We start from the raw sequence: 23,016 nt of genomic DNA on the forward strand, positions 1-23,016 counted from the left end.
TTAAATCGTATCAAGCGCTGAAAACCACTTACGGCAGTGGAGACAGCAGTTCACCCAAGCACACCAAGTGCTCTGGCCACTGGGCTTTCGTCATGCTGACAAAAAAAATGAGCTGTACAGACTGTATCAGTGTTAAGAACCAGGGGAGAGAAATGACCCAAAAGTTTCCCTGAAGAAAAAAAAAAATAATCACCAGATCAGTCCGGCCATGAACAGTTAAGAGATATTGTACAGGACACCGTATCTGGATATTAGCACTAGATTTGTTTGTTTGCCCTCTTGGACCGGGACAGCATGGTATGTGCTTGCCTTCTTTGGGCTAAGAAAACTGCATTAGTCATAGATGATCAAAGTCTGCTCTGAGACAGCCCAGCAGTGAAATGAACCTGTCTTCGTGGGAGGTTCCCATGTGCCAACACTGGGACGAGCGTTCCTGAACCAAGGTGCAGCAGGGAAGGTTTCTCCTCTCACCTGCTGGCCAAAACCATCAAGAGAAATGCCAGAGTTCAGCGTAGCTGTTTGCTTCCTTCCTCCTTTACAGCCCATCCGATGTCCTGCTGCCGCCTGGTATTCAGCCTCGTGTCTTATCAACGCCGCCACATTGTTCATCGCTTGGTGGGCCATCAGTCGGAGCAGCTCCTCTTACAACTGCTGGGAGCCTGGGGAGGTTCTTTAACCTATCTCAGATCCCATTCAGGGCTGGCAACAGCCGTCTGGTCCACATACGCCCCAGGACTGGAGGGAACCCATGGCTAGTCCTAACGCAGGCTCCTCCAGTCAGTCTGGCTCTCCAGGCAGGGCTTTTACTCTGCTTACGGGCCCTGCTCTTGATCTTATTTACATTTGCGCTGGAAATGCAGGTCTTTCTCCACCCCGGTCTCTGCTTCCCCCGATGACTGCAAATACGGCAGGTTGGTATTCAGCCCAGATGTCAAACAAGTCAGTCCTGACTGCAGGGCCTCTGGATTTAATTTGACATTATCTTCTATTTAACTGAAACACATGACAAACAAAGCAGGTACCGATTCTCTTATTGAGGCTCTCCCTCATCTAAGGGCTAAGAGGGGGTTTCCTCTCCAAGTCCAGACCCTGCTCACAGGCCTGGAAGCAAAACAGGTAATCAAGACCTGAGGCACTCGATATTTCTAAGCCAAAACGCCAATCCACCACTAATCTCATTCATGGCCATAAATGGCAACAATCAACCAGGAAGAAAGCAGCAACCTATTCATCTTCCTTTGTGGGTCATCTTTAAAACACATTTTCTATGAACAAAATTCCCCAAGCACACACGTAACTGGAAATTCCAGCGCTCTAGTCCTGTCTGTACTTGAGATTTGGGAAGAGGAGCTAACAGCAGGAGTGCTGAGCCAGCGGGTCCCAGTGGACGTTGCTCTATGCAATGGCTGCGCTCGCAGCACCCCCGGGTGACTTCTGCACGGCCCCCTGTGTGGAATTTGCCTCACACCTGCTGCCGGGGTGAGGAGATTCAGCCTCGTCAGAGCCCAGGTTACGTTCATTGCATAAATGAGCAGTGAGGCTGAAGCCAGCTGGTTTATATAAGGGTTTTGTGGTGCGGGTGGATGCTTTGGAGGGAAGGGGTAGTAGTGATGGCCCCCCTCTCTCATTAGGATCAAGTCCTTCAGTGCTCAGGGTGTCACCCCAAGCTGCTCCCAGCCTACAAAACCACTATGGACAGGGGCAGGATCATTTGCCCGCTGCCTGCGCTGAAGAGCAGGGCACTAATCCAGCAAATGCCCCGGAGGCTGCAAAATACCCCGCTGGGGTGGCCGGCCAAGCCCTCCGTGCCCCGTGTGCTGCTGCCGGCTGAGTCACGGCTCAGCGCAGGGTGGATTTTCATTCTGGGAGCAGCCTCAAGGTTTCGTGGGGCGCGGGCCTGGCGTGAGTCAGCCGCTGAGGTGGCGGAGGAGACCGAGAGGAGACACCGAGAGGCTGCCCTCCTCGCTCGGCTCCCAACACCTCAGCACCACCGGAGTCAGGCAGAGGTGAAGAAACCCGCTGCATGCAGCGGGACCGTGCTTAATTTAACCTCAGGGCCGAGCCCTGCAAGCCGGGGACCGAGCCCCGCACCCTCCGTCAGGGGGGCAGCGCCCAGCCGCCACCCCCAGCATGGCGGCGCCGCGCTCAAGATGGCGGCGGGCGGCGGCCGCGCCCTCCCCGCGCTCCCGCCTCAAGATGGCGGCGCGGGGCGGCGGAGGAGTGGCGAGCCGCGGAAGCCGGGTCATGGCAGCGCCGGAAGAACCGTGCGGCGGCCGGGCCGGCGGGGAGCCAGGCCGGGAGGCGGCGGGTTTGAGCGGTGCCCGGTGCGGCGGGGCCGCCGCCATGTTCCGCTGTGGAGAGGTGAGGTGTGGAGGGGCTGCTCCCCGTCCTCCGTCCCTCCGAGCGCCGGTTAACCGCGGCCGGCCCCGGGATGGGGGAAGCCGGGCTCCCCTCAGGGGTTGGGGGTGAGGTGAGCGGGGCTGGAGCCGGCCCCGGGGGTGAGGGGGCTCCCCGCGGGGCTGGGCTGAGCACCCGGTCCTGAGGGGTCGCCCTCCTGGAGGGATGCTCTGTGGGGTTTTCTGGGTGATGCGACGTGGCACCAGAGCACCCCCTTCCCCTTTAGGGGCTGGCGCTGCGTTCATTTCCACTCGAGCTTCATTAAAAGCAGGGTTTAAGTCCAAAACCACCAGCTCGGTGCGATGGGGGGGGGCTGGGGGCCAGGCAGGGGCCTCTTGGGTGGTGATGGAGGGATCGCGGGGTGAGGGAGCAAAAGGGGTGCTTGAGGGGAGCACAGCCATCGGTGGTCGAGGTTTGGCACAGTTACGGCGTGACGTGTTGCAGAAGAGCTAGGGGTAGTCTGATACTGGGCTGCAGGCTGATTATTTCTTGATACATATGAACGGTTACGTAACTTGTAAGGTTATTGGAATGGATTGCTCTTAGGGGAAAGATGTGGGAAGGGATTGCTGGGTTATATTCTGAAAGAATCAGGGAGTGACGCTTTTCCAGTTGCAAAATCAGTAGCAGAAGAAGAATGAAGGTAAATGTTTTATTTCTTAATCAGTCCACAGCAAAAGAGTGACTGAAGATACTGTGGCTTTGCGTGAAGTTTTGCACTACCTCAGTTTTGTCTTTTAAGGGAGAGGTTTTGGCTTTTCAAGGCGGGTGGGAGTATTTAACGATTCAAGTGGTTCTGTTTTATCTCGCTTTATAAATCCTTCTGAGACACAGGGTATCCGTTTTCTCACAAGCTTTGCTGAAGTCTGTGAACTGGTAGCTTTTCTTTTTTTCTTTTTTTTTCTCTTTCAGGAGCTTGTAAGTGGGGAGAGCGAGGAGGAAAATAATGGTGTCAACCTGATGGAGTTCTCGGATGAGATCCTTTTGCACATCCTAAGCTACGTCCCTTGCACAGACCTTGTCCTGAATGTCAGGAAAACCTGCAGGAAACTCGCGACGCTTTGCCTTGACAAGAGTCTAACCCATACAGTTTTACTTCAGAAAGACTATAAGGTGGGGAGAGTAGCTTGCTTCTTCTGTTAGCTGTGAAGACAAGTCTGACTTCTGAAAAAATGCCAAGAAATAGAACACTTCAGTGTGTCTGCATAAATGTCGTGCTCTTGAACTCTGAAAAAAAAAAACGCAAACAATAAACTGTTTTATAAAAGCATTTGTTTTGCAGAATGCTTTGTTAGGACAGCTCTGTGCTCCCTTAGTTAGTTTTCACTGATGGTATTTTATATATTTTCTCTGTTCCTGGAGGCTAAAATGAAAGTAAACTTGACTTGCCATTTATAGCTGCTTTTGACTATGGTTGTATGAAGATACCATTTTCCCAAAATATATTTTCCATGTTGTTGTGCAAAGAAATCTATATGAGCAGAAAAACTTGTGCATATTGCTGTCAGGCATGCAGTCAGCTAAGCCAGAAAATGTATATGAGTTGTGACAAAAATAAAGCTTAGGAATGAAGGGTGATACGTGTTATGAGGACCGTATCGCCAAGCGTAAGCTTCTCTTCTTCATTTCCAAAAGAAAGCGGATGAAGGAGAATGAAAGCGTTCTTTTAATTTGAGTCTCCATAGATGGATAATTCTGCTGAAATAGTTTTGCTGTTAGAAAAATGGAGATTGTCTTCCGTTCCGCTATCAGCTGCTGAACAGATTTTGGCATCGCAGTCAGTAATGCAGAACTGCACAGACTGAGAAGCTAAAGGGAGGGTAATCTTAGGAGGCCAAAGCATGGCAGATTAAGTGGTGCTTTAGTGGTTCTTAGGCTGTGCTAGTGTTCCAAGGCCCTTGGATGAACCACATAATCTAAGTGCTAGCCAGTGTCATCCCCATCTTCAGATGGGAAACTGAGTCAGTGCACACTTGCCATATATCTCATTGAATCTGGTTTTGTTTGAGTACAGGTAAACAAAGACAAAGTGAAGCAACTGATGAGGGATATCGGAAAAGAGATTTACCAGCTGAACATGGCTGGGTGCTATTGGCTGCCCAGCTCCACTATTGATCATGTAATACGATGCAAGAACCTGGTAAAACTGAACTTGTCTGGGTGCCACATCACTTCTCTCCGCCTCTCAAAGATGCTGTCCGCGCTCCAGCACCTGCGCTCCCTGGCGATAGATGTAAACCCGGGTTTCGATGCCAGTCAGCTAAGCAGTGAGTGTAAAGCCACTCTTAGCCGCGTCTCGGAATTGAAGCAAACCCTTTACACTCCGTCATACGGTGTTGTTCCGTGCTGCACTAGCCTTGAGAAACTGCTGCTTTATTTTGAGATCCTTGATCGCTCGCGAGAAGGTTTTATGCTCTCTGGGCAGCTAATGGTAGGGGAGAGCAACGTGCCCCATTACCAGAACCTTCGCGTCTTCTATGCCAGGCTGGCTCCTGGCTACGTTAATCAGGAGGTGGTGAGGCTGTACTTGGCGGTTCTAAGTGATCGGACACCTGAGAACCTGCACGCCTTCCTTATTTCTGCCCCTGGTAGTTTCGCTGAGACGGGAGCCACTAAAAACCTCCTGGACTCCATGGCTCGAAATGTACGCCTGGATGCTTTACAGTTGCCCAAAGCTTGGATTAACGGCTCTGGGCTCCTGCAACACTTGAAGTTCAACAACCCTTTCTACTTCAGCTTTAGCCGATGCACCTTATCTGGTGGTCACCTGATCCAGAGAGTTATTAACGGTGGGAAGGATCTTAAAAGCTTGACCAGTCTGAACCTCAGTGGCTGTGTTCACTGTCTGGCTCCAGAGTCCTTGTTCCGAAAAGCAGAAGACGACATTGACAGTAGCATTCTGGAAAGCCTGGTAGTGTCGTGCTGCAACCTGAGACACCTCAACCTCTCCGCAGCTCACCACCACAGCTCGGAAAGCGTAGGGAATCATTTGTGCCAGCTTCTGTCCAGGCTAAAGTACCTACTCTCGCTAGCACTACCAGTTTGTTCCATCACGGACGTTGCTGCAAACATGGAAAAGCCTCCCACGCAGTCTAATGCGGTGCCCCAAACGTTTGGAAAGAAAGTCCGGGTGGGCATACAGACGTACCCGAGGAACTTAACGGACCAGGCAAATCAGAAGATAGAGTCTTCGGTGTTCTGGACTCTGATGGGAAGTCTCCGATTTCTGGAAACCTTGGAAATAATAGGGTCCAGTTTTTCCTCTGCCATGCCCCGCAACGAGCCAGCCATTCGGAACTCGTTGCCTCCTTGCGTCCGGGCGCAAAGCGTGGGGGATTCGGAGGTGGCTGCCATTAGCCAATTGACTTACTTGCAGAGCCTCACCTTAGCACAGCTGCCAAATATTATTACTGGTTCTGGGCTCGTTAGCATCGGATTGCAGTGCCAGCATTTGCGGACTCTTTCGTTGGCCAACCTGGGCATGATGGGGAAGGTGGTCTATATGTCTGCTCTCATGGACATGCTGAAACACTGCAAGTGCTTGAGAGATCTCAGGTGAGGGGCTGCCATCGGACATCTCCGTTTTGTTTGTGGAGCTCCAGAAATGGAGCGCGTCTTTGTGTAAAAACTGCAAGTGTTCCTCTTCCAATCGCCCTCTGTTCAAAAAATGGGTCAAAAGTTGCTGTAATGGCTTGAAAACAGGTTATTTTCTTTGCAGAGTTGAGGAGCACAGGAAGGCATCTCGTGCTGTTCTCGAGGGCTCAGGATATGCCTTTTAACCAGTGTTTTAAGTGCTTAAAGTCTCTGTGCTGCAACTGCCTTCCTTTTAGATAAGGAAGAGTGGACGCAGCATATTTGGGAGCTAACTGTCAGGGCTAGGTTAAATGTTACATGCCTTTGCTGACTTTTTGACTTTGTGTACACGTACACCTCTTAAACTTCCAGGATGGAAGAGATTCCTACCATGTCTAGATCGTGTAGAGCCCCATTGCAATATTTTTCTACCTTTGGCTTATATTTTAAAACCACCTCTTTTTTTTTAATTTTATTTATTTTTTAATTTTATTTTTTCCCCCCAAATCGGTTTCAGTTGGTGAAACTGGCAGACCTGTGAGGTCTGGTCGTTACCTATTCACAAAACAGGTCTAAAATGCCCAAGAACAGTAAAAGCAAGGTCATCCTCTCACGGTGCGTGCCTGTGATCACAGTTAATTACGGCGTGACTAAAATCATTGCTCGTCAGCTGAGACTGGTGTTTGTGGGCATGATCCTAAGCCATCGCACCGGTGAAGGGGTAGCTAAAACCCCTCTTGGTTTTTCCTTGTCTAATGCTTCCCATTTGCAAGAGGCGAGGAGCGTTGGTCTCATCGCAGGGACAGCAGCTGTCAGAGATGCTGTTGGAGATTCGCTTGTTTAATGGCTCGGGTCACGCGCATGGATATTTATTTATCCTTGAGCAGGCTAAATGCCCTTGGAAGAGCCGAGATGCAGGGAGGGAGGCTTGGGCGTGCAGTGCTGCAGCTCCCAGAGCCTCTGAAATGGAGGCTGTGACCGCTGAAGATGGGAGGCAGCGCACAGCCTCCGTGAAGGATGAGCAAGGGAGTCTCCTTGTGACAGCTGGGCGTTTCAGTGGGAGCTGCGGTGGTTCCTTGGGCGAAGCCTAAGGTTTTAAATAGGTTTAAAAGGTTTTTAATGTTTAGCGCTTCCTCCTGATAATGCGCTTTTTTTTCATTTAACTAATTCTCTGGTGCTTCTACCCCTTTTCCCCTCCCCGCTTTCCAGGCTGAGAATTAGTTTCAGAGCTATTCCAAAGCAACATTGTCATCTAGCGAGCGAAAGGCAGTATTGCAAGTGTTTCTAGCTACAGGGATTAACCTAGAAACCTGCTGTAAGGTTGCAGGGGCTTCTGTGCTTTGTCCTAAACTGATAGCGGACCAGTAGCGCTGCTGAAAAATTGGAGAAGCTTCCCATTTCCTTAATATCCATTTTGAGCTCTTGCTCAAGGAGCTAGTAGGCTGTTAGGGTCTCCTCAGGCGTTGTAAACTGACCAGCAGTCTCGGACTGAGACTCTAAAACAGAATTTATCGACTGACGGGATTAAGTTGCTGAGATACCCCCGCATGCTACAAAAGCCTGCGCAGAGATTATCCCGATCAGGCTGGGGCCGACAGCTTGTTCCCACCTGCTGGATTAACCTTGGCAGAGCTCTTGGCCCCGCTGACCCAATGACTGGGACTCCCACGTGCTCTGAGGTCCCGCAGTAAACCCGCTCGGAGCAGATGTGTTCTCCTGGTGGTGCCGGCCCCGAGCAGGTTTTGTGTCCTGCAAACTGGTTTCTGCAAGGGGGGGGGGCATTCGGGTGTGCTGCTAGCTAAGGTACAGACCCCTCGTTGGGGTTATCCAGGAGAGAAAAATCCAATCTCTGCTCCCTGGGCCGAGTATTTAAGGTAAAGGTTGCGTCGATTCTCAGTAAAGTAGCGGCGATTCTTTCCCATCCTCTGACCAGGCAGGGCTGGGGATGGTCACTGCTGGCTCAGAGGCACGAGGTCCGTATCGCCACGCGCACGTTGCGAGTTTTTCACGCTTGCTTCTCTCTAGGCAGTAAACTAAAGCTTAACCAGATCAGGGGTTGGCGCGCTGGGGCTGGAAGTCCCTAAATCCACATCAGCTGGTAGATGTCAGCCCAGCTTTTGCTAGCTGTGTTTGTCCTAAGACCAGAATCTGCTGCTCAGGTTTCGGACCCACCTTACCCAACGTGCTTTTGTGGAAGCCTCTCAGAAGCAGGCTTACTCGCTGGCATTCTGCAGCGTAGGCCCTTTCTGCGTGTTTGTCCCCCCGACCTTCAGCTCGCATCGTTCGAGCGTAGCTAGCGTGCGGGAGGTCTGAGCTTGCAAAGTCAGGATTTTGTGCCCTACCGCTGGCACCAGCAGGTAGAAGCCATCACGTGTGTAGGTGGAACAGGTTGGGGGGGATGCTGCTTGCTCCGTTTGCCAAACCCCTGTAAATGTGCCCTCTTCTCTCCTGTCTGAAAGCGTCCCAAGCCCGAATTGCCCGCTGACTTGTTTCTGTTTACTCCCGCAGGCTGGAACAGCCCTACTTCAGTGCGGGCGCCCAGTTCTTCCAGGCACTGAGCCACTGCTCCTCTCTCCAGCGGCTTTGCATCGTCTCCCGGAGCGGGACTCTGCAGTCTGACGCAGTGATGTCATTCATGGCCAACTGCCTTGAGGTCATCATGTGCCACATGTTTATGGGAGAATCTCTCACCGTCTGCAAAAACCTCCAGCAGTCTATTGTCCGGAGGTGAGTGCGGAAAAGGGGTTGGCGTGGGATTTCTGGAGCTGCTCAAGATTTATCTCCCATTTCCTCGCTTGCCAAGGTTTATACGGCTTGGAGCACTTGTTCTAAGAAGCTAATAGGTACTGTGTAACTGCTTGGCGCATGAAATAGCCTCTTATTTTAATAAGAGTCGATCAGTGAAATATTTGAAGGTATTGTACGAATTCCTGATTCCGTTCCCACCCGCGTTCTCGGCGGTTCCATCAGGGCTCAGCTGAAGTTGTGGATATACAGCCCCATCATAAATCAAATGGCACTTCTCGTGTAAACAAAACATCTGCCGACATTTTAAGTACTGAGAGGTTTGACCTTGAAGCTTTCCTCCTTTCCCACAAGTGACTAAGATAATTCTTCGTCCTCTAATCACTTGTAAATGTCACTTACTGATAATCCCCTGGTAGTACAATTCAAAGCCTTTTGAAAGGGTTGTTGTGAAGGGTTTTTCTCCGGCGGGGGGAAAGAATTGGTACACACTGCCTTTGCACGTTTGGCAGTTCTTAAATGCATTTTGCTTGGCCCCTTGCAGTGTTCAGAGGCTCACGTGGTGGGAAACGTTTGTGTGAGCCGTGAACTGCATTTGAAAAGAGAGCTTTTAATTACTCCTGGCATTTTGGAATCTAATAGTGGCAGTCGTCTAACAAAATATTTCCCATGCAGCAGACTTCCCATTTATGTTTTTTTCCCTATAAGGCATTTTCTCCACCTTTGATCTGTTTTCTTTGTCACCTACCGTTGCTTTGCCCTGTTAAGCTCTAACAAAAATTTCAAATCGCACGGCGTTATCGCTGCGTCCTAAGGGGTGCTCCTCCCCCCAGCCTTCCTCCAGCTTCAGACTGACTTATTACTCTTGGCTCGTTTCCGAGGATCGGATCCAGAAGAGCCTATGACTACATTAGCTACCTCTCGAGCTGCACACGGGATTGCTTGTTACAGCCTCTAGAAGGCTCCGTGTTCTTTTGGGGCAGTGACTGTCGGAAACACCTATATGAGTTCCTTGTGATGTGACAGGGATTCCTTGGGTTTGTATTTTTACAGGGCTTCGTATCTGTAAAGTCAGTCCTCGGTTGATTTTGGTAGTGCTTTGAGGATCCTTAAAAAGAACCAAGAATCCGCCGTTTCTGGTTTTTATTCTGCCCTCCTCCCTGAGATGCCATTGCAGCACTGGCCAATGTTTTAATGTCCGCTTACTGAGCAGAAAAATGCTGTTCTGCAGTCTTTTCCTCCTCTCTTTCTCTGCTGTGTATGGATTCCCACTACATTCTGTACCTCTTAATAATTTAAACCCTGGGAACTTTCCAAAGAGCAGCTGATGCCTCATGAAAATGTTAAAAACTGCTTTTATATTTAGCAACAGTTCTGGCTGTCATGCTATTCCTCTCCTTTTGTATCTTATTAATAGAGACGTTTGTATGAAAACAGAATTCTTGAAGTTCGTTTTTCTGAGCAGAGCATCTGCTCCCACTGCAAATCCTGCACCTGAAGTCATAATCCCCTATGACATTGTAATTGGTGGCTCTGGAAACGATTTTGATGTCACGTAAGATTATGACTTCAGGAGGAGGAGAAGCAGTGGGAGCAGATGCTCTCCTAAGCAACAGAGATCCCGTTCTCATGCAACTGTCTCCAGCAATAACACGGAAGGAACAAAATACAGAAAACGATGTGTAAGCAAAGCCTGGGGTCTTCCGCGAGCCATCAGCGAGCCTTTAACCACGTGGTTTTCCCAGCGATCCTGTTCTCGTCCTTGCGTAAATGCCCCTCCAGATGGGGGTCAGGAATTGACTTTCTCTTGACTGCGTTTTATCTGCTGCTCCAAGGGCAAAGAGACGTGCAGTAAAATCCTTGAGCGAGCTAGTTCATAACTTTAACCTGTGGAAGAGGCTCTAGTTCATACTGCGTGGCTTCCTGTAAGAAGGTGCTGCTCGCATGCCTTTAATCCAAACTTGAAATTGGAAGGGCCCGTCGGGCAGCAAGTTTGAAGTTAGATATCCTGTGCCAGAGTGAAAGAAGGTGGCTTTTCTTTTTTTTTCTTATTTCTTGGGGGGGAGGGATGTGTGCAGATGCTGTGTGTGCAGGGAAAACATGAGGGATGAGTGGGAAGGAGGAGGTGAGAGCAGGGAAGGCAGGGCTGCGAGCCTTTCTTTGCTCCCCTCCCTTGGAGCTGGGGGAATGGATTGGTATTCCTCAGGTCCCTCTGCGGGGCAGAGTCCCTGTTGTGGGGCTGCAGAGATGATCTTGTTTAGGCTGAGAGCAGCCAAGTGACTGCAGCTTGTGGACAAAGAGATAGGGCTGAAATTACCCCCGTTCTCCCAACGCCTCCAGAAAGAAGAAATGGGAGCAAGGGGGTCCTTGGGCTGGGCATATGCAGGAGCTTGCTGCAGGTGGTAGGGCTCGGAGGGCTTGAAAATACCATCCAGTGCCGTGCAGTTCTTTTTCAGATGTGGATTCACAGGAGGGTTTGGCTCGCAGAAGAGGCTGGGACCGATTTGGGGAGAACAGACCGGTTTCTACCACGGACTTGTGCTGGAAGGTGGCACGTGCACAGGCTGCGGTGATGGGAGCTCAGGTGTTGAACCTCCCGCTCCACACCGATGGCTTAAAGCCTGAGCAGGTTCTCAAACTCTTCCCCTTGTCCGTAAGATAGGATGGCATTATCTATTTCTGCTCTACTGGCCTGCAAAGAAAGCTGTCCTCGTGCCTTTTAGCCTCGTGACAGCTCTAAACTAGGCCTTGTGCTCCCCAGCTTTCCTGTGGGCAGTCTTCTGGCTGAAGCTCGCTGCTATTTCAGAGAGGTTACTTCTTGTGTTTCAGCCCGTAAAAAGCCTCTGATTCAGTCCTGCCTCTTTTGCAACGGAGCACAGTAAGCAGAAGAGAATTCGTCTGGAGCCCTCATCAGCAAACAAGAGGCTTGCAAGGGCAAGGTCTCCTCTGAGCCTTGGAGAAGACGGTTTCCCTCTGGGCAGATAAATCATTGCAGTGTTCTTCCTTCTTTTTTCTTCTACATGGAGGGGAGGGGTAATCATCTTTATGGTTCAGGGACATTCTCCATGCACATGAGAAGGGCCCAGTGTTTAGAGAGGGACATGCGGCCTGGGTGAGCCGTGTCCGCTCCCTTGATCTGCCTCAGATTTCACATACCACACTGGTCTCGGCTCACAGTTTCTCTGTAAAATGACATTTCTTTCCCCATCACATGGTGCTCAGCTGCCGCCGTACTTCAGATAGCAGCGGATCTAACAACAGTGTTTTCTTTTTTGTGCTTGCACCCTAACTTTGCCAGAGTGCTTAGCTAAAAGCATGTGCTGTTTTTGCTTAAATAACTCTTCTGTTAAACCTATTGCTGTGTCACTTCCAACCCATTAAAATACCACAATGCCAGGATCCGCGGTTGTAGCTCCAAGCGTAACCCCTTATTTTTTTCTGTGCAAAGAAGATTCCCGGAAACGAGAGGTTTTCTTCCTTCTGCGCAGAGCTGCGGTGCTGGGATTCTTTCTAAATGGTTGCAGGGAGCTCCAAGTCGGTGTAACCAGGCGGTAAGAGGAGGGGGCTTGCTTCAAGCGGCTTCCCCTGAGGGTTTTCACGCTGTTATTTTGTGAAGTAGTCAGTAGATGGAGCTGTGACCTACGGAAGGTGTCCCACTACTCTGCCCTGATGTGTTGCATGCTAAATAATCGCGTTTATATGCTTGTATTTCTCTGCCCCAAAAATCTTGTGGGAAAAGGGATTTGGATGGCTTCGGCATTGCGCTGCTACATGGCACGGTCAGCGGGCACCTCACAAATGCGCACAAGTTGCTCTCCCGGCGGAGCTTGCCGGCAGAAAATAGGCTGGAAGAGGGGATGGGAAATGCTTTGGCAAATGTCCCCTTGGCCTCAAGGGCAGATTTTATTTTCCAGTGTGTTCCTTTAGAATTTTTCTGGTTTTAGCTTAAGGGTTTAGATAGCTCCTATCCTTGTAGTGATGTCAAGGACTGTGCAGTACCAGACAATACAAGCCCGCGAGCCGTCCTTGGAAAAGATCGAGAAAGCAACAGTTAAATTTAAAAGAAAACAACAAAACCCACCACAAAGCAAACCGAAAAGCCTCAGAGCATTAGGGATTCTTCATACATAAGGGAGAAGTGTCAAGGCGTAGAGGTGAGTTGTGACTCACAGAAGTGCAATTCAAGAGGATTTGGAAGCCGTGGAAGATGGCGTGGTCAGAAAGCAAAAGACTGGGGGGCAGCTCAAGTGCGTTTTGGGGAGCTGGGTGGGCAGCTTGGCTCGCCTGCTCGCATCTCCCGGAGGCAGGGAGGAACCTGGTAGCTGCTGGGAGAGGGGACAGAGGGTGGGATCCTGGTGCAGCATCCCCTGAGGGCTGGCAGCCCTAGCTCAAGCTCCGTGCCTTTGTTTCCCTCGCCAGGCCGGCTACCTGTCTGCAGGAAATGGCTCTGCAAAGTCCCTCTGTAATGCCACGCCTCGGGATCTGGATGACTGAGGGTTAACCAGTGCTGGGAAGTGCAGAGAATCCTAATGTTTTAGGACAATCTGCCTGTTCTGGGGATCCAAGACATGGAGGAAGAGAAATATTAACTTAGCCCTCCTACTTCTGCCAGCGTCAGGTGTGAGCAGCGATTAGTTTGATGTGACTTGCACAATAGGACTCCTGCTACTTTCCAGGAATAGCTATTTCAATCTGAATTAATCTCACTATTCAAGCGTTTGCCGCATTTTATGAATTTTTCCCTGCCTGTTATTGTTTTTTTTAAACATGAAACCCTTGGCTAGATCTCTCCTTTCCTTCAGCTGCTGATTCCGGTGCCCTGCGTGGCGGTGACAGCCGTGCTGCTCGCTGCGGGGCTGCAGCACCCTCCTGGGGTTCAGCTGCAGAAACGGGGCTTCCAGGTGGGAGCTGGGGGGTGAAACCGAGTATCTGGAAAATGCTGAGCGAGCCAGTCCTTCTCCTGGTGTTTGGCATTGGACTGAACTATTGCAAATGAATTTTTGCTCACATCAGTGCTGAGCGTGTCCCCCCGCACCTTGTTGCTATTGCTCTGAAAGCCCCTGCAGTTTCTTTTTCTAGTCAACCGATTTATTCTCCTTGTTTGGATTCTCGCCGTGGGCTCAGCCTCAGAAGAGCCCTGTTTGGTGTTCCTTTCCACTTGTGGATGGGGTGGGAGGGGGCTGCTAGGGCAGTCGGGGGGTGCGAGCTCATCTTTGAATTCTGCAAAGCCCTCCAGCACCCTGCTGCAGTTGTATCGGCACTGCAAAAAGCTGGTATTACCACCCGGGGCTTATTTGAGATTTCCACGCTGGTTTTTGCTTCCCTTTGCCACCTTCTCTTCCTTCTGACCTTGAAAAAGTCCCTCTCGGTGCAGTGCTGCTTTCCTGGATCCCGGAGCCAGCGCGGTAGCTGCCAATCCCACTCCGCTAGCCTAAGCATGTTGCGGGCTCGGTCCCCGCGTCTGATTGCAGAAGACTTAATGTATCGCTGGGCTGGCGGAGTGAATCATTAGCATCCTGCTCCAGCTTTCATTGTCTGTTTCATTTCCTGCTCTTAGAAACCCCTGAATCATTCCGTCACGGGCTGAATAACAAACTGCATCCTTGTCAGCTCGCCTTACCCAAGAATTCGTTGGCGGGCTCAGCGAAGGCCGACTCCGCTCGGGGTGTGGCCCCGACACCTCTGCTTCTGCCAGGGATGTTGTTGAAGGGTGGGTTCGAATACTTCGCAAGCCGGCACAGCTCGTGGGGCCGTCCCCAGCCTGGTGTATTTGTGTATCTTCTTCTGGGGGTACTAACGTAGCCCCTTCTTAAATGCATTCCTGTGGCTAACCCGAATGACTCGTTCCAACTACCAGCTCCTGCCTCTTGAAGGGAATTCGGTCCCGAAACCCTCCTCAGGGGGAAGATTGCTTTGTGCACCCGGTGGCTTTCAGGCGGCGCCCTCCTCTCTCTCGGCTGGGAAATAAAACCGGAGTAGCACCGTCGTGCCTTCTCCTCGCGCGGGTGTAAAAGGCTGAACGGAAGCATTAACTGCAGCTTTAAAGCATTTCCATAGTAAAATAAATCTAATTGAGCAGTTACTGCAGTTGCTTTTTAATTTGTGGAAGAGATTAGGAAATAACTTTCAGCTTGCTCTGGCAGAGCACTCCCCTAGGACGTGTCCTGGGCGCTCTGGCGTTGCTCCTTGGGTTCTCATTCCCTCCCTCTCTAATTGTCCGGTCACATTTGACTGATGCAGAGTTCAGCTGGCAAAATAACGTAAGAAACCCGGTCTGGAAGCATTTCTGACAAACCTCAGCTCCCGGGAGAAGTGGTGGAGTGCCATTCGTGCCTTACAGAGGGAAACCACGGTGCAGAGAGGTAATTCCCCTCTACTCGTGGGGTGCATCTGGCGTGTGTCGCTTCTTGTCCGGGACACGATGCGGTGGCAGGGGATGCTGCGTTGGAGCTGGTGGCAGAGCTGTGTGCCGCTGACTTCCAGAGTCCCGTCTGTGCCCCTTCTCGGGTTGAAGGCTGGACTGGTGGGGCTCACGGTGAGTGGAAACGCTCTCTGGGGGAAACATCTCCTTGTGTGGAGCTGGAAGCAACCTGAGGAGTCGCAACGGCTTTCCTAGGGGACTTCAGAAGTGTGTTTCTGAGATTAGAAGATGGTGTCTGCTCAACACCAGTGCTTTGCAGGGTTGGAAATGGCTCACTGTGGGCATTTTTACCACTCTTGAGAGCCCTTCGGGGGCCGGCTGGGTGGCAAGGATGCTCCCAGCTGACAGAGGAGGTGCCTGGGGGAATCCCACCTGCAGCCCCTTTGGTGTGCCTGGAAGAAAAAAAAAAAGCTCTGTTTTATGCCCTCGGCAGTTGCTGTCAATAAGGAGAGAGCTCCTGCAGTTCCCTGGACCTGAGATCCGGGCACAACCGGCGGAACAAACCCCAAGTGTCTGCCTGGCCTTCCCGCAAAGAAGAGCGAAGTGCCTGGCTGTGCCTTGGGTCATGTCCCCTCGGGTCACGTCCCTCGGCAGCTGTTCCCGCTTGCCCTGCCGCTTCCTCCCTTCCACCACGCCGAGCTTCGGGGACGGGAGTTTCCAACCTGGCTCAGGTAGGTTGGCTGAAGCTTCCAAGACAGATGCCACGCTTGAGCTCCCCGCTGCGAGCCAGTCTTCCAGCAAAAACAACCTTACGCCGTGCCTGGCGGAGGATTAACAGGGGTTTTGTGCGTGTGGGTGGAGGAGCTGTGCGCGGGGCAAAATGTGAGCCGGTCTGCGTTCTTTTCTCCTGGGAAGCTCGCTCCTGATGGAAGCAACACTCCAGCCCATGTGTGAAGTCTAAGAGGAGGAGGGAGGGGATATGTGGCTGCAGCAGAGATTCAGTTGCTGCGGCGAGTCGTGCAAACCAGAGTCCAGATCCGCTCGGTCCGCTCTGCTTTGTTCCCCCAAATCAAGCTTTTCCCGGTTTCCTTCCTTACTTTTCCTTTCTAGAGCCTCTTTTCCCATGAGCTTATCTCAGTTTGTGGAGTTTAAAAATCTGGCCTCCATCCATTCCTGCTACGTCGTATTTCCTCGTTTTATCTGGGGTGAGCTTCTTTTGTTGCCAGTGCTCAATTACACCACCCCGCGTGCCCTCGCCACCTTGCCAGCAGTTGCGAAGTGGGATGTGCCGAAGCATCTGAATTTAGCACAGGGCTTTTCTTAGGTTTCTCTGGAAATCGCAAGGGGAATTACATCCTTCGGTTCCGAACACTGCCTTTTCCCATCCTTAGGAGTAAGAGGAGGTAAGTTTGAGCAGCTCCTGAGGTAGCAGAGCTGTCGTCTTCTGGGCATTTGTGGTGCAGACAGATACAGCGGGGCACAACCCACAGCTGCGGGCTGCCTGCTGAGGTTTTCCTCCAGCTTTGGGCTGCCCTTTGGCCATGTCAGCAGGTGGAGTTCGGGGACTTGTTGGCTTCCTCTCCAAAGAGCTGTCTGAAAGCATACACCGGGAGTGTTTGCCAGGAGATAACTGCATTCCGGGGAGTGACTCTTTTGTCTTGCTAAAACTGTGGAAATCTGATTAAAGTGCGGACCTTGCTCTAGACTTTTTCCCTTTCTTTTTGACTTTGTCCCTGACCTACATATTGCATCCTGCCACGCTGGTTGGAAGTAATTGAGACCGTAGTGGTAGGCTATTTACCAAGCTGTTCACTTGAAAATAACCTTCCTGTGTCCAGTCCACACCTGTTCTGGGATAATTTTGGAGGCAAATAACCGAGCGCCGTTAACCCTTTCAGCTACGTGCAGCCTGTTCAAGGTCTGACCGTAGTGTGATGTTACACCAGCGTTGATGCTGGGAGGAATGTATGAAGCAGGCTGCGCTTTGATATCTGTTTTTCAGCTCCGTGGATGATTCCAGCCAGCTGCTGCAGCCAGGCCCACAAAGTGTCCAGATCCCAACTGGGATTCTTCAGAGACCTCCTTGTAAAAGTTCCTGCTGCTGGATGTTGGTTTGGTGTTGTGTCTGCTGGACCAGAGGCTATGGCTGGAAAATATGTGTGCAGGGGGGGTATTTTCTTTGTTATCCCAGTGGTTGTTTCTGATTAAAGGGCATGTTTTGAAGGGGCTGCTAGTCAGTTGCCTAGAAAACTTGCTTTCATTTAATTAATCGTGATGAGTTTAGTCTGGAGGTTTTGTAGGAGAGAGCAAGTAAGCGTATCCTTGGCTTCTTTCCCTCGGAAAAAAGCAGGGTTTCATGCCTGGAACTGCAGTTCTTTTGTCTCCCCAGGTCGATATCCCTCTCCGTCCTTCAGGTTTTCATTTTACAAGCCACGCGCTTGCAGGGGTAGATCCAGTTTGAAGTCCATCCAGGTGTGGAATGAGGAAGAACCGTCAAGAAGATTACAGGAGCTATTCTGCAACTCATTAACTCGATCTCTTCCCCTTCTTGTTATCTCCTCCCCATGCCCGGGGCCTTTCGAACTAGTGCTCTAAGTGCTTCTCACTTAATCTAGCCCACCTGGACAGGTGTACGAAGAAAGGAATTGCCTTCCGGGGACGGACTAAAGGAGCATAGGTTGCGGAGGGAGTCTGCTTTTGGGAACTGCTAATCCTAGTTTAACATTATGACAGCTGCTCGTTAAAATCAGGGTGTTTTTTAACAGGCAGTTAAGGAGAGGCTTTGCACGCACATTTAGCTGAGAATAATAGCGAGCCATGTGCATTTGATTCTTTTTTTCTTAAATCACGCAAATTGTACATGGAAAGAATTCTCCGGCGTCAACTTGCTGGGGTATGGAATTTACAAGGTTTGCAGTAACGTACAGCTTCCTGTTGAGGGGGAGAGAAAATCACAAAGCTTTCTTTTTTTTCCCCTTTTTTTTGTTGTTAAGATCAAGTTCAAACCTCTTCTATAAACCCAGCCTCTTTGGAAGGTATACTTACTGCGTTGGGGTTTTTCAGTTGTCTTGGTGGCAGGTTGTCGTGTAAACTTGTCTAGGTTCTTGTTTTTATAGCTACATGTAAGGGCTGCTTATAAACTACGATTTTGTATATGGTGAGAAGGCAGCATGCGGATCTGATTTGGGAGTGTCTATATACAAAGAAAGAAGCAGAGGTTTCTTTGCCTAGGGGGGGGCGGGTTACGGTCAGGAAGGCTGCATCTCATGAAGATCGCTGTTTCTTCCTAGCTGAACTTCAGTAAACTCGGGCTATTAACGTGATTTTCTCCGCAGGACTGTGGTGTTGGATAAGGAACGTGAAGAGCTGAGGCAGAGGAGGGACTATCAAAGAGACATTTGCTGTATTTTTATGTAATTGCACCGCAGACTTTACCAACTGCCTCCCGGATCAGCGATGATTTGCTGCTTGGTTTCTTGTAGTGCTGGGGAAGTGAGAAACTGCTCAGCTCCTACCCAGGCCTCGAGATCCTCCCAAGGAGCGGTGTCCTTTTCCGCCAGCCCTTAGGCGTGAGGCATGAAGGGCAGTCAGCGATGCAGAAAGATAGAAAATTGCCCCAGGTAGTTCTGTTGCTGGAAATCCTTACTCCTGCGGCTACTTAGGTTCAGGCAAATTAATTTAACCCACCAGGACTAAGCAGCTGAACTCGGTATGGGAATCCCTGTGCAACATTTTTGGCAGCTCTACTCCAAATCATTTGTGCACGGGAACATCCTTGCTGTCTCCCAGGAAATGCCAGCCTCCTCTAGCCTTTTCTTCAGCTGTCTGTACTGCTACCACTTGGGATTTTCCCGTGTGTTTCCAGCAGCCAAATCGCCAGCCATCTCCTCTGCTGGAGGGAAACCTGTCCGTCTCAGTGCTAAAGATGAGCTTCAGACACACATCTGAGTAAGAGGAGCTTGTTTAGCAGCCGTCCCTTCTCTCGACCCAACACAACTCGTTTCAGCCTCGAGGGACTGATGCTGCCAGTTTGACTCTGCCTCCATTAGAGTGACACCGAGCTGGCCCTTGTCACACGGTTCAGTGGAAACAGCTTGGTGGCACGCTGCTAATAGTCACAAGTGTTTTAATCTTAAGGGTGTAGCCCTTAAGCTATAGCATAACTTCCTTCCCCCCTAGCTCTAAGAGGCTGAACTCTTTTGTTGTGCTACCCCGAGCAAGGCAATTTCTCTTCTCCCACGTTCTCTTACTGGGCTGCTGTTACGCAGTGTACTTGCTTAATAGGGTCTTGGGCTTTTTTATATGGCTCTTTATGCATTGCATAAATGGCTTTGGTTCTTGCTGTCCTCTTCCTCTGCTACTCCTCTCTCATGCTGTCATATCAGGCCTCTCACTTGCAGGGTCTGGGGTTCTCAGTGTGCACGCCAGACCCAGCAGAGGGATGTTGGCAAGAAGAGCTGGGAGGACAGGAGGAGCCTGCAGGTTTTTGTAAGAGGAGACAAAACCACTGGGGCTGCGGATTTAGAAACGAACCCAGAATTCAAGTGGCAAAGAGGGATACTTACACGTGTTGGGGGCAAACTCACGTAGTGCTAAGGCAGGTTTCTGCCACTTGTGTTAAAAAGGAGGCTGTGTGCGTGTGTGTGTGCTCTGAAATGCTTATCTGCAGATCTGAGCTTTCTAAACTTACCTGTGCTCTAATTGCAGAGTGCAGACTCTGCATGCAGAACAACCGAGCCTGAAGCGATGATCCCATGTTCTGCCCCGAGGGAATGCCTGGCACTGCTCTGGCCTGATTTTTTTTTTTAACAGCCCTGCAACTTGCTGCTGGTTTGTAGGTGGTTTAAATCGGTGTCACTGGGTACCCTGCTCAGCTGGGATCTCAGATTACCAGTACGTTGTGATTTTCTTAAATTTTTTTCTCCCTCTTCACGTCAAGCTTGTGTCAGCTCAACAGATTCTCTGAAAAGGGTGCAAGCCCAGCCTGTGCTCCCCATCGACACACACAGAGGAGAGAGGGAGACCCTGACTTCCAGCTGCCCCCATGCCCCCTCTGAACACCCTTCCTTGCCCCCACCGCGTGGTTTTTATCCACTCAATCCCCTCCTGTTTCACCGGAGAATTAGTATTCCTCCTGGCTAACAACCTGTGTCTGATTTAGTTTCCAGGCGGACCGCCCCGCGTTAAATGTCGTCATTTTCCCTCTGCTTCACGAGGACTTGACGGAGGTCATCAGAGATGTCCCCATGAGGCACTTGGATGAAATTACCTTGTTTAAAAGCAGAGTGGCCGAAGAACCCCCCAACCTGTGGTGGTGACTGGCGCAGCATGGCAAGGACGCTTGGAGGGAACACGTGAAATAGCTTCTCCTTGGCCTGGATTTCCCCATCTTCAGCTCCTGGCCACCTCGCTGGATGCTGTACAATCACTTTAAGTAGGTGCAATTGCAAAATAAATAAAAAAAGCTGTTCCTTCGCAGTGGGGAAACATCTATTGGATAGCGCTTGCATCTGAAAAGCCTGTCTCAGAGGCTTCTGGAATGTGATGAGTGTTTCCTTGTGGTTAATAATGAATTGCTTGGTTACCTTCCTGAAGATAAAGGTAAGAGAACCTGACGTAATAATGCTCTTCCCCCCGTGTCGCCTGGTGTGTTTCCTAAGGGCCCCTGTGTACTTTGGCGGCGTGATTCGTGATATTGGTGGAAATCATCCTTCGCTTTGGTCTGGTTTTGGCAAAGTAGAAAGCCTGAGACAGCTGAGAGGCCCAAATGTGTTGCTCCTTTGGAACGCATCACATCTTTCCTGTGTTACAGATGCGCGGTTGTAGCCACTCGCACACGTGCAATCACAGATATTTAACGGTCTTTTGATTGAGAAGCACCACGAGGACTCTTTTTAATTTTTGAGTAACAACTCCAGGTTATTAGCACCTCGACCGTGGTGTGCTCTTGCTGATACAGTTCCCATCAGTGGGCCTGGTGGAAGAAGCTCTCAGCTGTTTTGGAAATCCTTGTCCTAGGGTAGATGGAGCCCGCAGCGAATGAGCTGAGGCTCCTGTCTGATGGAAATGCCGTCTGTCTTGCTGTTTAGATGGGAATGTAGTGTGCCGGTTCTGTCCTTAGGTCCCATGCCTTGAGCTCACGCTAATTTTAGAGATGTTATCAAGTATTTTCACGGTGTGACTTCATTCAGCTTCTCTGCTCCACAGAACTTCCTCAGGCATCAGTAGTGGTCTGGATCACTTTCATATTGCCTTATTTACTGAGCACTTTTGAAAGCATCAGACAGCTGAACCAAAAGCCGGGTTGGGAATTCCTGGAGCGACGGCGCTGGGCGGCAGTCGAATTCCTGTTTTGCTGGAGTATTTTGTGGTAGAGCAGTGGGTCTGTCCTCTGCCAAGCAGCTCTCACCTGGAGCTGTTTAACTTCTCCGCCTGTTATCTCCTAAACACGGTCTCGTGTTGAGCAGTGGTTTTCTGGGGAGGCCCAGCGCTGTCCAAAGGTGCTGTCCCCATCTCCTTGTCAGCATTTTCTGTGCAGGGTGCCACCTCCCAAATGCTCTTCTATGATCAGCGGTTCATAGGAAGCCTGGTTTGGTGGGACAGATTTGAGGACAAAAAGCATCTCGCAGCTTTGGAGGATTTTTCCCTCCTTACTTCCCCATCAGTCGGATGTGCTGGAAATCTCTTGCTGGCGTAGATCTTGAGCCAGGCTGCAGCAACCTATGCTCGGACAGATTATGGTGTTGGTGAGCAGGATAACATAAGTCTTTTTATCAAACATCTGGGCACTGCTAAAAGTAACCCTGCGTGTTTGCTGCCTGCCCTCAGCTCCTCTCCCTCCTCCACCAGCAGCCGGTACCGAGCCCGGTCCGTGCTCCTCCAGGAGCAGCTGCATCTTCCTGCAGCCTGGCCCCGAGTGCTCGTGGAGCAGCAGTGAGCGCGGCAGGCAGGACGCCGTGCTGGTGCGTGCAGCAGGCTGGTTCCCTCTCCTTGGCATCCCGCCACTGTTTTCTCTCCTGCTCTCCCAGCGAGGCCGTTCTTTCTACCTCTTGTCACATCGCTCGGCTGTTTGAATCCCTCTCTCCCTCTCCAACAGCTTTTTTTTTTCTCCTCTCCTCCTCCCACACTTTAGCAAATCAGATGGACTTCTTGGCAGGCACGCGAGTCGCTGTTCTGTCCAGTTCAGGCCACTTCAGCTCTGCCTGGTTTTCGTCCAGGTTTCTTTCTTGGAATAAATGATGGGGGTTAGGCAGCAAGCAGCGTGAAGCAACACCAGCGCTGCTGTCTCCTCCTGTACCTCTAGCCTCAGGGCAGGGTAGAGGGGAGGCTGAGGGTACGGAGCCAGCTCTCTGATACCTAAGGGGACCTGTTTGGTACGTGCACAGCAGGAGAAAGGCTGTCCCTGTCCTGAACAGGGATTTCCCCTCCGCCTGCACGCTGCAGCACCAGGGAGAGTTTGGCAGAGCTGCCAGGGCTCTTGTTGCTGTCCGCTGGAAAATCTGAGGTGGGGGACAGCGGCGTGCAGAAAAAGCCTGGTGCTTAGTGCTGGGGCTAACCCTGCGGCCCCGGGGGTTAGAGCGACCCGATGAGACAAGCAGCACTGGGATCCTTTGCTTGGCAGGGCGATGCCCACCTGCCTTCCGTCCCGCTAGGCTGGGGCAGACAGCCAGGCGTGTTTTACAGCACCATTATCCCGTTGCCTGGAGTACGATGTTCAGACATCTGTATTCCTGCACACAGGTCAAAAGTCCTGCTGCAAACGCTACCAGCTCTGATCGGGGGTAGGGAAGGTCACCCACGGGTGGTAAGGAGAGCACCACAAGTAGCGATAAGGAGCTAAAAGCTCCTTCCCCACTCCCCGACCGTGGGCCACCGCTCCCTGTCCCTGCTACAAATTCTCTTATGGTGAGTGAGAATTTCCGCTGCTGCTGCACTCCAGG

General features: G+C 51.0%; 1 protein-coding gene across 3 annotated transcripts; it reads left to right on the plus strand.

Annotated features, from left to right (window-relative positions):
* The first annotated feature begins 1,432 nt into the window (after positions 1-1,432).
* On the plus strand, positions 1,433-20,552 carry FBXL18 (F-box and leucine rich repeat protein 18). Of its 3 annotated transcripts, none has more exons than XM_083800703.1 (5): positions 1,433-2,006; positions 3,310-3,510; positions 4,412-5,952; positions 8,479-8,697; positions 18,412-20,206. In XM_083800703.1, the coding sequence occupies exons 1-5, from the start codon at positions 1,692-1,694 to the stop codon at positions 18,491-18,493; spliced, it is 2,358 nt and encodes a 785-aa protein (XP_083656829.1). In that variant the 5' UTR covers positions 1,433-1,691; the 3' UTR covers positions 18,494-20,206. The 3 variants fall into 3 exon arrangements, with proteins under 3 accessions (XP_083656829.1, XP_083656828.1, XP_083656830.1); XM_083800702.1 differs by lacking the exon at positions 18,412-20,206 and adding an exon at positions 20,238-20,552 and having other exon boundaries at positions 1,470-2,006; XM_083800704.1 differs by lacking the exons at positions 1,433-2,006; positions 18,412-20,206 and adding exons at positions 2,013-2,361; positions 20,238-20,552.
* The last annotated feature ends 2,464 nt before the right edge of the window (positions 20,553-23,016 follow it).

Source organism: Anser anser (assembly GCF_964211835.1).
Source record: "Anser anser genome assembly, chromosome: 15".
Classification (NCBI taxonomy): domain Eukaryota; kingdom Metazoa; phylum Chordata; class Aves; order Anseriformes; family Anatidae; genus Anser; species Anser anser.

Excerpts from the sequence above, each read along its gene's own strand:
- FBXL18 (XM_083800702.1), top strand. The coding sequence starts at position 1,692 with ATGGACAGGGGCAGGATCATTTGCCCGCTGCCTGCGCTGAAGAGCAGG. Across the intron at positions 5,953-8,478 it reads AAGTGCTTGAGAGATCTCAG|GCTGGAACAGCCCTACTTCA; the intron begins GTGAGGGGCTGC and ends TTACTCCCGCAG. Across the intron at positions 8,698-20,237 it reads CAGCAGTCTATTGTCCGGAG|TTTCCAGGCGGACCGCCCCG; the intron begins GTGAGTGCGGAA and ends TGTCTGATTTAG.